Source organism: Podarcis liolepis, assembly GCF_965112155.1.
Source record: "Podarcis liolepis genome assembly, chromosome: 14".
NCBI lineage: Eukaryota > Metazoa > Chordata > Lepidosauria > Squamata > Lacertidae > Podarcis > Podarcis liolepis.
In genome coordinates, this window is record NC_139569.1 from 22,889,942 (window position 1) to 22,907,026 (window position 17,085).

Genomic DNA, 17,085 nt, shown 5'->3' on the forward strand with positions numbered 1-17,085 from the left:
GGGAGATTACCGTGAGGCGTGGTCAGAGTCCGGTCTTGGGCAAGGGTCTGGAGACAGTCCACAAAGGGCGAAGCAGGGTCCAAAGCAAGAAGCCGGGCGTGGTCGGGAACTCCGGGAGAACAGGTCTGGGTGCTGGCAGAAGCAGGTTTCCAACGACGTTGCTCCCACAACCTGGGACTGGGCTGACTGGCCTTTATCTCTTCTGAGGCCAGGGGCAGTCCCGGCCCACAGGTGACCCGCCCCTCCTGGCCTTAAGGTGAGCACTCCTCCTGAGAGAACCCAGTTCCCTCCGCCTCTCTACCCTGAGCCTCTGCAGCTCAGGAGAGGCTGGAGGGTTACTGGACCCAGGGGCAGCTTCACCTTCCCCTGACAGGGCTGGGAGAGGCGCACCTGCAGGCAATGGGTCCTCAATCACCTCCGGAGCCAGAGTGGATGCATCTGGTGTTTGCTGCTGAGGATCCGGCACAGGTGAGGGCCCTTCAGATTCAAGCCCCTGCCCCAGCTCAGCCGGCCCTGGAGGCGGGGACTCCTGTGCATGCTGGGATTCCTCCAGTTCAGCCTCTGAATCGGATTCCCAGGCCATCACAGGGAGGTTTAGACCACATTCTAGTCCACTGGGTTAGGTTAATTTCATAGCCTATGTTGTTCTCCCATTGTTCTTTGATCACGTCAAGGGCATTTGTGGGATTTTGAAGCAGTATTTTGTATATTGTGGATACTATCCCTTTACTGTGTACCTCTGCTGTCAGGGGAAGGTTTTCAAAGGTGGTCAAGGGCCTAGTGACTGCTACCACTCACCTTTTTTCTAAGTGAAGAGGCCCCAAAGGCTGAAGCCTTTTCTCATAGGGGAATTGCTCCATTCCCTTGATGTTCCTGGTTGTCTGTGGAACTTGTTTGCAAAGTGCCCGGTACCAAGATGGTGTTGTAGATCACTTCCTGTGGATGGCCTTTCCATTGCTCTGCTGCCTGCATTTCTTTGTTCCAAAGTTCACAGCAAACTTCTCAATGTGGTGCATGGATCAATTTGCTTGTACATCGTAGCGGCAGCAGGAGGAGATGAATCAGAAGAAGAATGGAGGAGGCATGCACCAAATTACGGTTGTTCTCTTGCTGCTGGAGACTGGACGTTGCAAATCCTCCTCAATTTCTCTCCTGTCAGAGAGTGCTCCGTTTTCCACTCTCTAAAAAATAGATGGCAAAGCTCCACGATCTCCCCCAAAATAGCCTCTCTCTATTTCAACTTGATTGTGCTCATCTTGTAATTGTCACTGTAGCCATGATACTGTGTAAGCCCGCCTGCTGTTTCTATTAAAAAGTGCTATGAAAAGCTCCAGATAGCAGAACTAGACTTCCAAAGTTGAAAAGGAATGGGAACAGTAGAGAGGGAGGAGGTGAGACCCGAATATTCTGGCAGTTAGAATAGGGTTGCCATACATCCAGATTTTCCCAGGCATATCTGGAACACTGCAGCTGGCAGCATTGTTTGGGTGGAAATTGGGAAAATGTACTGGAAAATCCAGATGCATGGCAACCCATGTTGGCAGTGCCATTTTTGCTGAATTTTCCCCAAAACTAGCAATTTTGCAAAAAACAACAACAAAAAACCTCAACAACTTTTTTGTCTGGATTTTCACTGTTTGAAATATGGCATTATTTGAAATATGGCATTATAAGAATCCAGTTTCACCCAGACCCCAAGATTTGCCCTTTTCAGTGTGCTTCTGAATCACTCTGTGCTCTCTCCATTTCAAGTTCTGTTTTGGGTTTTGAGCTGCTCTGTACGAAACAAAGCTGGATGTTCTTCATCTGCTATATATGTTGGAAAGTGGTCTGTCTGTCCATCTGTTCTCCATAGGTTTGGCCACCTCTTTAGATGTCATTGCTAAGTTCAGTACAATGGTTCCCAAGCTGGAGGGAGCAGTGATTGTTGATGCTTGGAAGCCGACCACCATTTTGAATCACGATGGCAGACTGAAAAGTGACGTTGGCATGACTTTGGCATCTCCACCTTTGGAGATATCACAAAGGTTTGGCACCAGGGTTTCTAAGGAGGGGATGGACATCTTCATTGATATTTGGATGGTGGGCAGCATTTTGAATCGAGCTGGCATACCAAAACATGACTTTGTTATGACTTTGCTGATTTTTGGCCTGATGGGTGCAAACTCATAAATTGTACTACGCATTAAAAAATTAATTCACACAAAATTTTGCCAGGGGAGGGGACAACAGAGGAAGGAGAGCAGAGGAAGACGCAGATGTTATAAATGTGAGCAAATGCAGTTATGTATTCTTAGTCTTTGTGTGAAGATATAAATCTATTTCTTTTTATTGAGAAAGGACAAATTAGACGAGAAATGATAAAAGTGTTTAAAAATTATGCACGACATAAGTGGAGAAAGGAAAGTTCTTCTCCTTCTTTCATAACAATGGAATTCATGGGCATCGAATGAAGCTGAATGCTGAAAGATTCGGGACAGACAAAAGAAAGGACTTATTCATGCAGTGCATAGTTAAACATAGTTAAACTCACTCCCCCAGGAAGTAGTTATTGCCACCAACTTGGATGGCTTCAAAAGAGAATTGGACAAATTCATGCAGGAGGCAGCTACTAATGACTACTAATCATGATGGCTATGCTCTCTCTGCACAGTCAGAAGCAGTAAGTCTCTGAATATCAGTTGCCGGGAATCATACATGGGCTGTTGTTCCCCAGAGGTTATCCACTTTGAGAACAGAATCCTAGGCCATACGAGTTTGCAGTCTGATGCAGTGGGCTCTTTTTGATATCCTTAGACCAGGGGTCAGCAAACTTTTTCAGCAGAGGGCTGGTCCACTTCCCTCAGACCTTGTGGGGGCCCAGACTATATTTTTTTGGGGAGCGGGGAATGAATGAATTCCTATGCCCCACAAATAACCCAGAGATGCATTTTAAATAAAAGCACACATTATACTCATGTAAAAACACCAGGCAGGCCCCACAAAAAATGCAGAGATGCATTTTAAATAAAAGCACACATTCTACTCATGTACAAACACGCTGATTCCCGGACTGTCCGCGGGCCAGATTTAGAAGGCGATTGGGCCAGATCTGGCCCCTGCGCCTTAGTTTGCCTACCCATGCCTTAGACCATTGATTGGTTCATCATGGGCTGGTTTCAGGTTCTTGTTATTTTGTGCGTGGGATTCAATCACCTCCCAGAAAATTCAGGTTGTGCCGCTAAAGCATATTCAGTGCTTTTGCACAAGAACCCTCCCCCCTCCCCTCCAACTTATTGCTGTAAGGAAAGTGACAGCAAAATGCATTAGCCAGGGTAGGGTAACAATAGCCTGATTTGACAACACACAACCTCCTTGCAGACAAATCAGGTTGAATGTGCAGTAAACAGGTCAACTGGAAGTGACCTACACCAGTATCCTATGCAACTGGCAGATGTTTCTCAAGGAATCCTGATGCTTGAGATCCTTGTTTTTAAACTGGAAGTGTTAAGGATTGAGCATGGGACCTTCGGCATTCAAAGCATATGCTCTACAGCAGTGGTTCCCACTTACAAAAGTACTGTGGGGTCCCTAGTTTTTCAAAAGTGAAGTCACGGCCCCCCCCCCTTGAAAATTCTAATATCCCTATGGTAGTTTTTGTTATGTGAATGGTGCTGCAGACCCCCTGGGTGGGTTATGTGGACCCCTCTGGGTGCACAGACAACCAGTTGGGAACCACTGCTCTACAACAATAAGGACATAAGAAGAGCCTATTGGAAAAGTCCAGTGGCCCATCTAGTCCAGCATCCTGTTGCACCATGGCCAGTTAGAGACCTATGGGAAATCTGCAAGCAAGACCTGAGTCCAACAGCACTCTCCCTTTCTGTGGTTTCCAGCAACAGAAATTCAGAAGCATGCTGCGTAAGGAACAGAGGTAAAGCTATAGGCTTCATGGAATAGATGGTTTGTAGGAGGAGCTCTGAAGGAAGAGCAAGAGAAAGCAAGCGATGTCTTCTTGGGGCAAAAGGCTACAGCTGACCTGAATCCTACACTTAAAGTTCATAGAATGTATATTCTCAGCTCAGTGCTGATCCGAGACTCCAAAGCACGTTGCATGGTTGGAAAGTTCACTCCCTTGCCAAAGCCGAGAACATCTGTCGATCACATTAATAAATTCTTTTGGGAGGAAAAGTGGCCTTCTAAGTGATTCTAGTTCTCAAAGGAAAATGAATTCCACGTGTCTCCCCCTTGTCCATTTGGATGCAGAAGACGTTGGTCTGGTTAAGTTTTCAGCCTCCTCTTTTAACCTGAAGATGCAGAAGCTGAACCCACAACATCGTATTGGATGTGTGTGCAAGCAACTCCAAGAAAATCTTCCTGAGAGCCGCTGGCCATGTGAGGCCACAGAGTTTCATAAGGAGTTGGCTTGCTACCCAGTGTTTCGTTTGGATACCAGGAAGGGAGCTTCTAACGGCGGGAGAAACCACAAGTCTGATCCCTGAATGAACAAGGGAGCACTCAGATCTCCAGGCTGAGCAAAGGGCAGCTAGGAAGCTGAGGAGAAAGGAGTTTTTGAGTCACAAAGGTAAGTTGTGTGACACCTGAAGTAGTGATATGCAACAGAATGAAAGCTTATGCCAAGGAATTCATAGGGGTGGCAAACCGAGAAGGTCACCAGTTTGGTTGCTCAGGTTTTGAGTTTGAAGTGTTACAACAGATTGGGGGAGAAATTGATCTGTTACTAGGATCGGGGGAGAAATTTGACTCTGTTCCCAATTCAATGAGAAACTAGCTAATTCATACTTCTTGAACCAATATGCGAACCAAGATATAATTCTTTGAAATGCACTTTTATCCAAATTTTGTGATGTAGTGGTCCAATCAAACAATGTGTACAGCCATGCATATATTAGAGGAAAGCGTGCCTAAAAATGCATATATTGGTGAAAATAACATACAAAAATGCGTTATAGTAGGGGGTGTTGCCTGCAACAAAGTGTGCCTTGGTCAAAAATGGATAGAAAAAATGTGTATTTTAAGGAAAAATATGCACTCAAATGCCGACGAATTTTCATGAGAGTTTTTTCAAACTGCTGTGGAAAGGGGGGGGGGACTGAATTTAAGATTGGAAAAATGAGAAACCAAGAGAAGCTGAAATGAACAGATTTGTTCATCCCTGTGACTTGTCAGTGGGGTAATTGTGGCAGTGGTGATGTCTTTCCTGGATTGATCTGGACAGAGGTGCAAAAATGGGCATATAATCCAGGTGATTTATTCATGGAAGATTACATTGGTATAATATTTTCCTTTCTATATGGAATAGTTAAGCATGTTTTCAAGACATGAAATGAAACCCCCTAATATCACAATTTTTCTTTTCAATTTCCCCCGATATGTGCATTTTTGCACACATTGCTTGGCTGAAGAACTGCGCTGCAAAATTGAGAGAAGTGTGAATTCTGAAGCATGGTTGAGTTTCAATTCACATTTCGTTTGGGAGAGTGCAAATTATGTAGGTTTGCCTTTAAATGTGAACTGTACTGAATGTCTTCCCCCATCCCTACTCCTGACATGAACGGGGGTGGGAGGTGAAGGAAGAAGGCAAATTCCACCCTGGGGCCTCTTCTTGCTGATCCCTATATACTACATCAGCCACTTTGACAAAGACAAGATTGGATCAAGAAGGATTTGGGACGGTTGCATCCTAGATAGGTAGGGCGAAGTCTGCCGGGTTTTCCCCACCCTCTGCCGTGCAGCAGAAAGCCTGTCTGGATCAGCTGAGCAACCATTGATGGAATTGGTTTCCTGCCTCATTACATCAAAGCTGCATAGACTGGTGCCGGGTTCCTGTTGCGTCTGTCTGCGGCTCTCGTCACAGCAAGCCTCCCTTGCACCGGGTGGTGATATCGACTTTCACGATCAATGCCATGCTAATGCAGTCACACGAAAAGAGCAGCCCTGGGCAGGGAGGGGAGAGGAGGCTCTCTGCTGAATTCTTCTTAACTGCTGTTGGCAAGGATTCCACAAGTGCCACCCTCACCCTCTGAGCCAGGAGCACTGACCTGTTGTTGCAGATATCAGAGTAGTATAGCACTTTGGTAGAAGGAGGGAAAGCTCTTTTACCCAAGAGTACCATAATGTCCTGTCCCCTCTAGTCCTAGATGCATGGCTTTCTGCTATAGGGTTGCCTGATTCCAAGCAGTGAAAATCCAGAGGGAAAAGTTGCTGAGCTTTTGGAGCTATTTTTTAAAATGGAAATTCGGGAAAAACGGCATTGTTCGGATTTTCCTGGACATTTTGACAGTTTCTGCCAGGACACTGCTGCCGACTGCATTATTCCAGATATGTTCGGGAAATTCCGGACGTATGGCAACCCTACTTTATGCTGTAGGGCCAAAAGAAGGAGTATCATGATGCGAACATGAAAAACACTCTGAGGACATGCAGAGTACCTTGTCCTTGCCAATGGGGAGAGGTGGAGGAATCTATCAATTTCAGTTTCTCACTTTCTCCTTTTTCCAATTTTTTTCCCAGCCTCCCTTTTCCAGTTCAGTTCTCTGCATTTGTGTGTGTGTTCCTTAAGCATTGTCTGCATTGTAGGAAATATTTTTCGCTCCATAAGACGCACCTGACCATAAGACTCACCTAGTTTTTAGAGGAGGAAAGGGGGAAAGCCCTGTTTTGAGGGGATCAGCTCACAGTTGTGCAGCTTCTTTTGCAAAGGGGAAGAGCCCCCATTTTTTGAGGGGAAAAATTCTGTTTTTATAGGGGCCAGGGCTGGAAAGGGAGCCAGCGACTGACCACACATTCACTCCATAAGATGCACAGACATTTCCCCTTCTTAGGAGGAAAAAAGTGTGTCTTATGGAGCAAAAAATACGGTAATTTGCCTAATACATTTTTTCCAGGACATTTGTCCAAACACAATGCATTAAAAAAAATTGTTATAGATTTGGGGGGGGGGGCGACCCCGCTTAAACTCTAGAAGTTAATAAATGATAGGATTTTTATTATTTGGAGTATAGAAGGGAAGATTGGAAGCCAGTGGAAAAATACAGGCTAAGCTTCCTTTCCAAGCCAGGGCCTCACTTGTGATAGAGGCATTAACATGACAAAAGGTGTTGATGGCCCACTGGAAAGGAATTCTTGGGCCTGGGCGGACAAAGGTTGCCATGGTGATGTGGTGTGTGTTTGAGGTGTCAGGAAAAGAGATGCATTAGAGCAAAGGGTGCTGGGAAGAAGAAGGGAGAGGACAGACAGAGATCCATCTTGGGTGGGCAGGCTGAAGGCTGGCTGGGAGAGATGCCTTTGCCTCCAGTGCTGCACTGCTGTAGGGGACAAGGTCTGCTGGAAATGACCAATCTGTAAGAGCTGGACTCCCTCCATGCAGACTGAAGGTGTAAATAGGCGAATAAACCATATTTCTTAAAGCTATGAGTGAGCGCCTGGATGGAACCCCCTGGAACCTTGCTACTGCTCGGCAGAGAGTGGGGGTGGCACCCAACTTCTGTAACAATATGCTATTTTCACAAATGTATGCATTCTTATGCACACGTTCCTCTAATATATGCAACTTTGCAGACATTCGAGGAAAATTAAAACAAATCTGACTTTGCATCAAATTATTAAATCTGACTTTGCATCAAATTATTAAATCTGACTTTGCATCAAATTATTAAACCTGACTTTGCATCCACTTTCCCCTACTAGGAAAAGAACAAAAAGTGAGGGATCATTGCTAGCCAATACTTTTGGCTGGAAACGGTATGAAACCCAGGTTTCCCCTTTGCCAGGAACATAACTGTAATGGAAAGAGCTCTGCTTCTGACTCAACGGCAATTTTTTAAAAAAACTTAATGTGTTGAGATGATGATTCAGCTCTCCGTTTCAGCCCAAGACAGCCCACTAGGGTTGCCACCCTGCCTTCTGGTAGGGCTCCTGTGCTATTAACAGCTGCACGGCAGGCAGAAATTCAACAGGCAAAGCTTTCCCCAAGGAGAAGATATCTACTTGTGCTATGACTGTTGACAGTGCAGGATCCCTTGCCTGATGATGAAGGAAACTTACATTATCTTCAGAAGGGGAAATATTTCCTTTCTGGATGTTCACACTGTTGCCTCAGCAGAGAATAGAACAGATATGCATAACAAACATTTAGCAGGGGAAAATGCTCATTTTCTTGCCATGCTAAGATTCACCTGCTGATTTTGGTCAGCTGGCAACCATATTTATGAAGGGGGTCTGTTCACGGGGCAAAATGGGTCTGCAGCCCCCTGGAGCCTTTGTGAACTCACGCAAACAGGCTTTCCAGTGTGGCTGCCCCTGTTCTGTGGAGATGCAACAGGCACCCACTGTCTGCATTTTCAGGAAACAACTGAAGAGTGGCTGGGGCAGGGTGCTACTACTGCTACTAATTCTGTTCTGATAAGCTTTCCTAGCTGGATGAATGGGTCTCTATCATGGGCATCCTTTGGTACCTGTCTGTCTGTCTAAGTGTCTGTCTGTCTGTCTGTCTGTCTATCATCTATCTATCTATCTATCTATCTATCTATCTATCTATCTATCTATCTAATCTAAGTCAGTGTGGTGTATTAGTTGGCATTAGAGTGTCAGACCAGGATTTGAGAGACCAGGGTTCAAATCCCTCCTCGGCCATGTAGCTCACTGGGTGACCTTGGGCCAGTTGCTGCCTCTCAGCCAAACCTACCTCACAGGGGTGTTGTGGGGATTAAATGAAGAGGAGGAAATCATGTCTTCTACCTTGAGCCGCATGGAGAAAGAGCAGGGATGTAAGGGCAACACACACACATTTCTGTTGTTTTTTGTGTTCTTTTTATCATTTTTATTGTACATCACCTTGAGATGCATTGTGGAAGGCGATTAATAAGAAAGTAATCATAATACATACTACTATTATGACTATTATTAATTATTAGTATTTTGCATGCTTAATGCCACATCTTAATTTGGCCCTCAGACAAAACCTGGCCATTCATTGCATGTATAGAACTGCTGTTTCTGTTTTTATTGTGTAAATCACTTTGAGACACCTGAGTGCAAAAATGCGACTAATAAAGAAAGATAATTATACATTACAATGTATGTCACAATAATGCAGGAAATCTGTGCCTTTTCCATTTCTATACCCTCTTTTTCCATGCCTTCCTATATATACCTTAAAATACCAGGCTGTCCTTATACAGCCCCTTCGGGAGGATTTCTAGTGTCTCATTATGACCCTAGCTTAGCATGAAGAAATACAGTTGGGAAGGTGAAAAGTGAGCTTAATAGTTGCATGGTGTGTGTGTGTGTTTGTTTGTTTGTTTGTGTGTAATAAAAATGGGCAGCTGCAGCCACCAGTTCCCAAAAATCCTTGAACCACCACTTGTTTTGGCTACTAACACTATCAAAATGTCTCAAAAACATTTGGCGGCAGAGGGTCTTATATCAGCAGGATGTTCCCAGAAGCAGCAGAAAACACTGTAAACACTTTGACCATTGTTGTTGCTGCACTTCTTTTCTGAAGTCAAAGCTTCCTTGCTGAAATCTCCATCCCTTTTCGTGACTCCAACAACACGGTGCTAGAGAACCAATGCCAGCCCCTGCTGTCTGCCCAAACGCACAGAGGAAAGCGACCCCAGTCCACGGGAAGCTCTGAAGCCAAGAGAAAGACGGAGTGAAGGAGACAGCTCTGTTTCCTCTGGAGGGGTGGCGGTGATGTCACTTCCTCCCCATCAGTCCTAAGGAAGAACCTTCAGATCTCCCATACCACAGCAAGGTAACCTGGGTGGCCGATGGGCGTTGCAGTTCAGAAGGTCCTGGAAGGGCACTATGTTGGGGGGAAAGGGGAAGAGCCCTCATGTCTCCTTACCAATGCCACTGATGCCCCTGTCCACTGGCCGGGAGAAATTGGGCGCCCCTGGGGTCAAAACAGAAGCCATGATGGCTTTAGACATTCTGGAGCTTTCCTGGGAAAATTGGGACTGTTGAAGTGTATTCCCTTGCCAGAAACCCTGGAGAGCTGTTGCCAGTCAGTGTAGGAAATCCTGAGCAAGTTGGACCAGTGGCCTGACTTGGCATAAAGTGGATTAGGTACCGTATTTTTTGCACCATAACACTCACTTTTTTCCTCCTAGAAAGTAAGGGTAAATGTCTGTGCGTGTTATGGAGGGAATGCCTACGGGTGGCATGCCTACGGATTTTCCTCCTCTAAAAACTACGTGCATGTTATGGTCGGGTGCGTGTTATAGAGCGAAAAATACGGTACTTTGTTCCTAAGAACAGGAGTCACTATGACAAAAGAGAAGTACTTGCCAGTTTCAAATTAACACCACTATTGATTTTAGAACAACCCCACTGTGTTTCCTGACTTTGCAATGAAAAAGCTCCCATAATCTTCGAGCCAGCAATTGGTCTGTTTCCCTTTTCCTCCACTTCAAAGATAAGGATTTCTTCTCAATAACATGACCAGCGTTGAATACTCCCAGAGAAATGTAATCTCGGTCTTGCCTTTTCGAAAGCAGAACGGCCCCTGGCCATCAGCTTAGCTCTTTAACTCCATCTCCAAGCCTTTCTTTGACTCTTTCTTGTGCCAAGGGGAGAGAGACCTTAGGATTCATTTGCTGGATCAGGTGCCTAAAGGTGCCCCAGTTTTTGCCATAGTAAGCTGCCTTGTAACAAGTCAGACCCTCGCTCTTTCTCAATATTATGGGTTTGAGTTTTTTGCTTTTGTTTTTTTCATGTATGTTGTGCTTTTGTATTATATTTTTCTCTTGTGAACCACCCTGAGATCTGTGGATGAAGGGCAGTATACAAATTTTAATAATAATAATAATAATAATAATAATAATAATAATAATAATAATAGTACCCTAAGATCTTGGATGTGATGCCATTGCACTCTGAGTTTCCCCATCCCTGAACGTAGCAGACCAATGAAAAGAGATGGAGGTGAGAAAACTCATAATGGAAAGACGTCCTGTCAAGTACTCTCGTTACTAAATACAACAGAGAAGAGGACATTTGGGGCTTCTCTTTCCGATGGTAGCAACACATCAGCCACAATGCCTTGCTTGGACTTCCATAGGAAAAAAGTACCCAAAAGTATGAAGTCGCAATTATGTCCCTATATTCAGCTATGAAATATTGTGGGGCATGTGTGCAGTATTCTTATTTCCTTATTTCAGATCGGGAAGCAGAGTCTGAAAAAAGGGTGGCTTTTTTAAGATAGCGGGGGGGGGGGGGGGGGAAGGGGTACCAACCTTTCGGATTTTTGAGCAAGTGCCATGGGGGCCACACAGCTCTTATAACTTCCACTATAATTTATCTGAGACATGGAAAGAGGACCACTTTCCCAACTTCCTCCTCTATGTACTTTTCAAGAAAGAAAAAGGTAGCCACCCTCAAGCAGGAAGTCAGTGTGTGAGTTTTGCTCAAACATGGGTGCCAGAAAAGAAATCGGGGTGCCAGTGTGCCATGTTGGTGACTCTTGGTTCAAGGTCACCTGGAGAGCCAGTGTGGTGTAGTGGTTAGGAGCGGTAGACTCGTAATCTGAACTGGGTTCACTTCCCTGCTCCTCCACATGCAGCTGCTGGGTGACCTCGGGCCAGTCACACTTCTTTGAAGTCTCTTAGCTCCACTCACCTCACAGAGTGTTTGTTGTGGGGGAGGAAGGGAAAGGAGAATGTTAGCCGCTTTGAGACTCCTTCGGGTAGTGATAAACCAGGATATCAAATCCAAACTCTTCTTTTTCTACTGGAGGTGAAATTTGAATGGGGGACTTAACAGGCTCCCAATATGAATTGATGATTTTTTCTCAGTTTCTCTAGGACACCCTCTCATAAAACTGCAAGGACAGCCAAGCTTTTGGATCGTTAGTAATGCTACAGGGGAAAACGACAAGCTTAAACTGGGTGAGTTCATGGCAAGTAAAAATGAAGATCACTTCACTTCTGAAGGATTTGTATCTGCATATAACGGGGACACTGAGAAGCACAGTAAGCTGAGATGTTATCTGTACTAAGCAATGTTTGTTTGGGTATGGTGTGAGCATGGTGTGATGTCCTTGAGCTCCAGAAGCTCAAAAATTAAACCTCAACAGATGCAAGGCCTGCTTTCTCAAGGAAAGAAACAATATCAAACATCAATTGACCCTCCCAAAAAGGGTAAGAAAACAGGCAGATGGGGACTGGTTGAAGACAGGCTGAGACTGGTGGGGCAGTGGCCCCATGGACCAGTCTCCACATATAATTCCACATAATGATTTGAACTCACAAGCCAAATCTTTGACTACAGGTGTCTAGTGCATTCCTGCTAATGTCCCATGTTTAGCAGGTGATCCTTCAAATCTTTGCTGTTCAGGAGGAAGTGGGGGAAACTAAACACAGTGACTTCGGGACTAATAGAAGGTGTCTTTATTTTCCACAACAACCTAATAAGCCAAAATATGTGTCTCAGACCCCAGGATGCTTCCTTTCACCCATCACTCTTTTTACTACCCTGCATCGTTGAAGCACCTGTCATGGTGAGCAAATAGGGCTTTGATCGGTTTTTGCCATGTTCAGACACCGCAGGCCCACTGCACTCATCCATCATTTTATATACAGGTAGCTACAGCAGATAAATGAGACTGTGGGGTGGATGTTTCTCTGGCAAAATAGTTAATAATAGATTTGATGCATTTTCTCTTTTCCTACCGATCTTCTTCAGCTGCATGCGAAGCAAAGGCGTCAGAAAACCTTAAAAAAAAAGAAAAAAGAGAGTCCTGAGCTGAAAAAGGATCAGGCGTGTTGTGGAAGAAAATAAGTTAAAGCTGTGCTTTTTTTCTGGGGATACGCATGACCCTAAACATTTTGTGAATCTTTGTACTTTTGTCCATTTACTGTGTTTATTTCCCCCCAATTTGAACTATAAAATGGTGATTTTCTTGAGTACCCCTGAACATTTTTTTTAGAAAAAAAGCACTAAATTAAAGCAACAGTTTTTTGTTGAGCTGGAAAAGCTTCAGAAAAGGGCAACCAAAATAACCCCGCAGTTTTTAAGCAGCAGACAATGGAGATACAAAAAGGCTGCCAAAGGAGCACAACATAAAAAAATTAAAATTAGCCATAAATTCAGAAGACAGCCAGGAAAAAACCACCACCACCACTAGTTGTTGTTGTTGGTGGGGTCCCTAGCAAGACACCTGCAATGCAAGGGTAAGTTAGGTGGCCCTGAGTCCCTTCCCTCTCCCTGGAAAACATTTCTTCCTTCTCATTTGGCTAGTCCAAGATGAGGGTGCCCCTTCTCCTGCTCCTGGCTTCTTCTCTGCATGCCACAAGACTACTGGGTGAAAAGGCCTTCCCAAAGAGAGAGGCCCGGAGGGTTTCATCATGTGTGCGATGCTGCGGGCCAGCTGAGCAGCCCAGCTCCATCACCGCTTCCCGCTACACTCGGATGACCAGCGACTCCGTCTATGCCATGCCCAGGATCCAGCCCACCATCAACATCACAATCTTGAAAGGTAAGCAGCCGTCCAAGGTTAGTCCTTCTTCCCTGCAACAGTTGCTTCACGTGGGCACATTTACCACTCAATGTCTGCAGCATCCAGCGATGAAGCTAGTGTGTGTGAATAGCATTCAGAAACCATAGATATTGATTATTTATTGATTTGCAACATACTTTTTTTAAAAAAACCCTGCTTTTCAACATCCCCACCTCCCCACCAAAGGCTTATGAATGTCAATAATGTCAATGATGACGGTCCTTACCCTCTGTCTTATAACTGAAAAGACACAGCACAAAAGGAAAAAGGCTTTGGAGGGAGGAGGCGGAGAAAGCAAACCCAGGCACTGTTTCTTAGTTACAGAGTTCTCATAATGACCAGTTGGAAAGGAAAAGCACTCAACCTCATTTTAAATGTACTCTTTTTTCACTGGAACAAATTCACACATTCAGCTGCAAACAATTCAGTGCTGACTAATCTGGTGATGGATGGACGTTCCTGTAGGGGCCGTCCTCATGACTTAGCTACCTTTACCTTCATCCCTTAATTCCGTCTCCCAGCTGAACAACGTTTATGTATTTACCTAAAAGTATTTTCCTTATGGGACGCGGGTGGCACTGTGGGTTAAACCACAGAGCCTAGGACTTGCTGATCAGAAGGTCGGCGGTTCAAATCCCCATGACGGGGTGAGCTCCCGTTGCTCAGTCCCTGCTCCTGCCAACCTAGCAGTTCGAAAGCACGTCATATGCAAGTAGATAAATAGGGACCACTTTGGCAGGAAGGTAAACGGCGTTTCCGTGTGCTGCTCTGGTTCACCAAAAGTGGCTTAGCCATGCTGGCCACATGACCTGGAAGCTGTCTGCGGACAAACGCCAGCTCCCTCGGCCTATAGAGCGAGAAGAGCGCGCAACCCCAGAGTCGGTCACGACTGGACCTAATGGTCAGGGTTCCCTTTACCTTTATTTTCCTTAAGTTGCTTTTTAGGGCTTTGCCCTCACAAAGTGATACACAGCCAAGAGCAAGAGAAATTATCAAGCTATAGTAGTAATGCTGGCTTGGATCCAGAATATTTTAAGGAGCTTTTCTGTAGCACTCAGGCTGATCCCAATCTCAGTAAAAGATAGCATTGAAGAGGGATATATGCAGAGCTCAACTACGAGGCCTGCAGAGATCTACTGTCTGTGCATGCCAACTTGAGCCATCTCAGCAGTGGGCATCCAGAAGGACCCCAGAAGCAAATATCAGCATGAGGGCATGTATACAGGTAAAGGTGGTCCTTCAAGTAAACTATAGATATGTTTAATACCACTTGTTCAAAATCCATTCGTTATTGGCATCGCCCCTTACTTCACATGTGCCAAAACTGAATTCTAGCTTTGCAAACTGGCTCCTGGATGTTAAAAGATTCAGAAGGTACTTCTTCACTCAGCGCACAGTTAAACTATGGAATCCACTCCTGCAGGAGGCAGTGGTGGCCACCATCTGGGATGGCTTTAAAAAAGGATTAGACAAATTCATGGAGGTGAAGGTTATCCGTGACTCCTATCCATGATGGCTATACTCTGCCTCCTTTGGCTAAGCCTGCAACACTTCTGAATACTAGTAGCTGAGAAGTGCAGGAGGGGAACGTGATCTTGTGCTCAGGCTCTGCTTGTGGGTTTCCCATAGGCATCTGGTTGGCCACTCTGAGAACAGGAAGTTGGACTAGATGGGCTATTGGCCTGATCCAGCAGACTCTTCTTATGTTCTTGCCTGGCCTCCATAGAATCATAGAGTTGGAAGGGATGCAAATGGTCATTTAGTTCATCACCCTGCAATTCAGGAATGCAGTCAAACTTTTGTCCTGGCCAGATACCCCTACCCTCCAGCCCACAACTACATGGCAGATAAGCACTTTCACAACCTGCCCTCTCCTTGTGCCCTCAGGTGAAAAAGGTGAAATGGGAGAGCGAGGAATTTCTGGCCCGGAAGGCAAAGCGGGTGAACGAGGCCTTCGTGGTCATAGCGGACAGAAAGGGCAAAAGGGCCACATTGGGCTACCAGGCAACTCTTGCAAGCAACATTACGTGGCCTTTTCTGTGGGCCGGCGGAAACCCCTCCACAGTTCTGACTACTACCAGCACGTCACTTTCGACACCGAGTTTGTCAACCTCTATAAACACTTCAACATGTTCACGGGGAAGTTCTTCTGCTATGTGCCGGGGATCTACTTCTTCAACCTCAATGTCCACACCTGGAACTACAAGGAAACCTATCTCCACATCATGAAGAACGACAACGAGGTGGCCATTCTCTACTCGCAGCCCAGCGAGCGGAGTATTATGCAGAGCCAGAGTCTCATGCTCGACCTGCATGAAGGGGATGAGGTTTGGGTGCGGATGTTCAAGCGGGAGAGGGAGAACGGCATCTACAGCGAGGAGTCGGACATCTACATCACCTTCAACGGCCATTTGATTAAGCCGGCCGTAGAGTAATGGGCTCCAGGTCTAACACAGGATAAGTGGTCCCACCTGTTCTCTTGAGGGGGCATGTCCATGAACTGCTTACCTACATGGGGTCCAAGAGAAATGTGTAACCCATGAACAAGTGCTTTGAGGATTGCTGTTTCCACCAGGGCCTCATCTGCACCGTAAAGCAGTATCATACCACTTGAGACAGCCATGTCTTCTCCCAAGGAATCCTGGGAAGTGCAGTTTGTGGTTGTTGGGAGACCCCTATTCGCCTCCATTAGCTACAGCACCCAGACTTATCAATTTGATTGTCTCACACTTGTTTGTTGTTGTTATTGTTCTGTTTGTTTTATATACTTGATGTAAAAACTTAATTTTTATTTAAAAAAAGAATATGCGTTTCCTAACACCTTTCAGCCACTTTAACAAAGTACACTTCCCATGATTCTTTGGGGAAAGACATGGCTGTTTAAAGTGCTTTGATACTGCTTTAAATGTATAATGCGGATGGGGCCTAGCAGACCCGGGGCAGGATCTCTGGGCCTTAAATGCAGTGGGGGGGGGGGAATGACATTTGAGTTTGTGTTTTGCAGGATCTCCCCCTTTAAGATGTGCTTAATGAGATTATGATTGATGGGAACTTTAGGGTTTAGGCTGCTTGCTTAAGCACGTTCACTTAAGAATAAATTAACAATGTGTGAGCATCTGACTGAACTTCTTCACTGACTCAGGTGAGAGAAGTGTTTTGGAAAGGTTTCTGAAAAGTCAGAAGATGGGTGAGGTAAGAGGCTGGCGCTGGTCTTTCTGTGACAGGCCTGGACAGCCTCAGGTTTTGGGGTCTGAATGCAGCCCTCTAGGCCTCTCTGCCTGGCCCTTGGCACCCTCTCCTACCCACAGTCCTCCTCAGGCTGCACCACACACTGGTCCTATCCCACTCCCTTCTTGTAGGCCTTATCCTGGCTGGGATATGTCCATGACCCCTGCCCCTCTTGCTTGTCCGCATGGAGGACAGAGAGAGATGCGTATGAAGAAACCTCTGGCAGTCGTGTGGCTGCAGGGTAGCCTTTTCTTTATAAAAGGTAAGATTCACATCCATGGTTCCTCTCACTTTTGCCTCTGGCCCTGTCCACCGCAGGCACACAATGCCTGGAAGGTTGCCCACAAGGGAATATG

At 45.6% G+C, this 17,085-nt stretch overlaps 1 protein-coding gene across 2 annotated transcripts; it reads left to right on the forward strand.

Annotated features, from left to right (window-relative positions):
• The first annotated feature begins 4,220 nt into the window (after positions 1-4,220).
• C1QTNF8 (C1q and TNF related 8) lies at positions 4,221-16,616 on the forward strand. Of its 2 annotated transcripts, XM_083473875.1 has the most exons (5): positions 4,221-4,564; positions 9,416-9,757; positions 11,799-11,891; positions 13,243-13,480; positions 15,389-16,616. In XM_083473875.1, exons 3-5 carry the CDS (start codon positions 11,859-11,861, stop codon positions 15,934-15,936), a joined length of 819 nt encoding a protein of 272 aa, XP_083330001.1. In that variant the 5' UTR covers positions 4,221-4,564; positions 9,416-9,757; positions 11,799-11,858; the 3' UTR covers positions 15,937-16,616. The 2 variants fall into 2 exon arrangements, with proteins under 2 accessions (XP_083330001.1, XP_083330002.1); XM_083473876.1 differs by lacking the exon at positions 9,416-9,757.
• The last annotated feature ends 469 nt before the right edge of the window (positions 16,617-17,085 follow it).

Coding starts and splice junctions, on each gene's coding strand:
- C1QTNF8 (XM_083473875.1), top strand. CDS start 11,859: ATGCTACAGGGGAAAACGACAAGCTTAAACTGG. Junction 11,892..13,242: donor AAACGACAAGCTTAAACTGG/GTGAGTTCATGG, acceptor TCATTTGGCTAG/TCCAAGATGAGGGTGCCCCT. Junction 13,481..15,388: donor CAACATCACAATCTTGAAAG/GTAAGCAGCCGT, acceptor TTGTGCCCTCAG/GTGAAAAAGGTGAAATGGGA.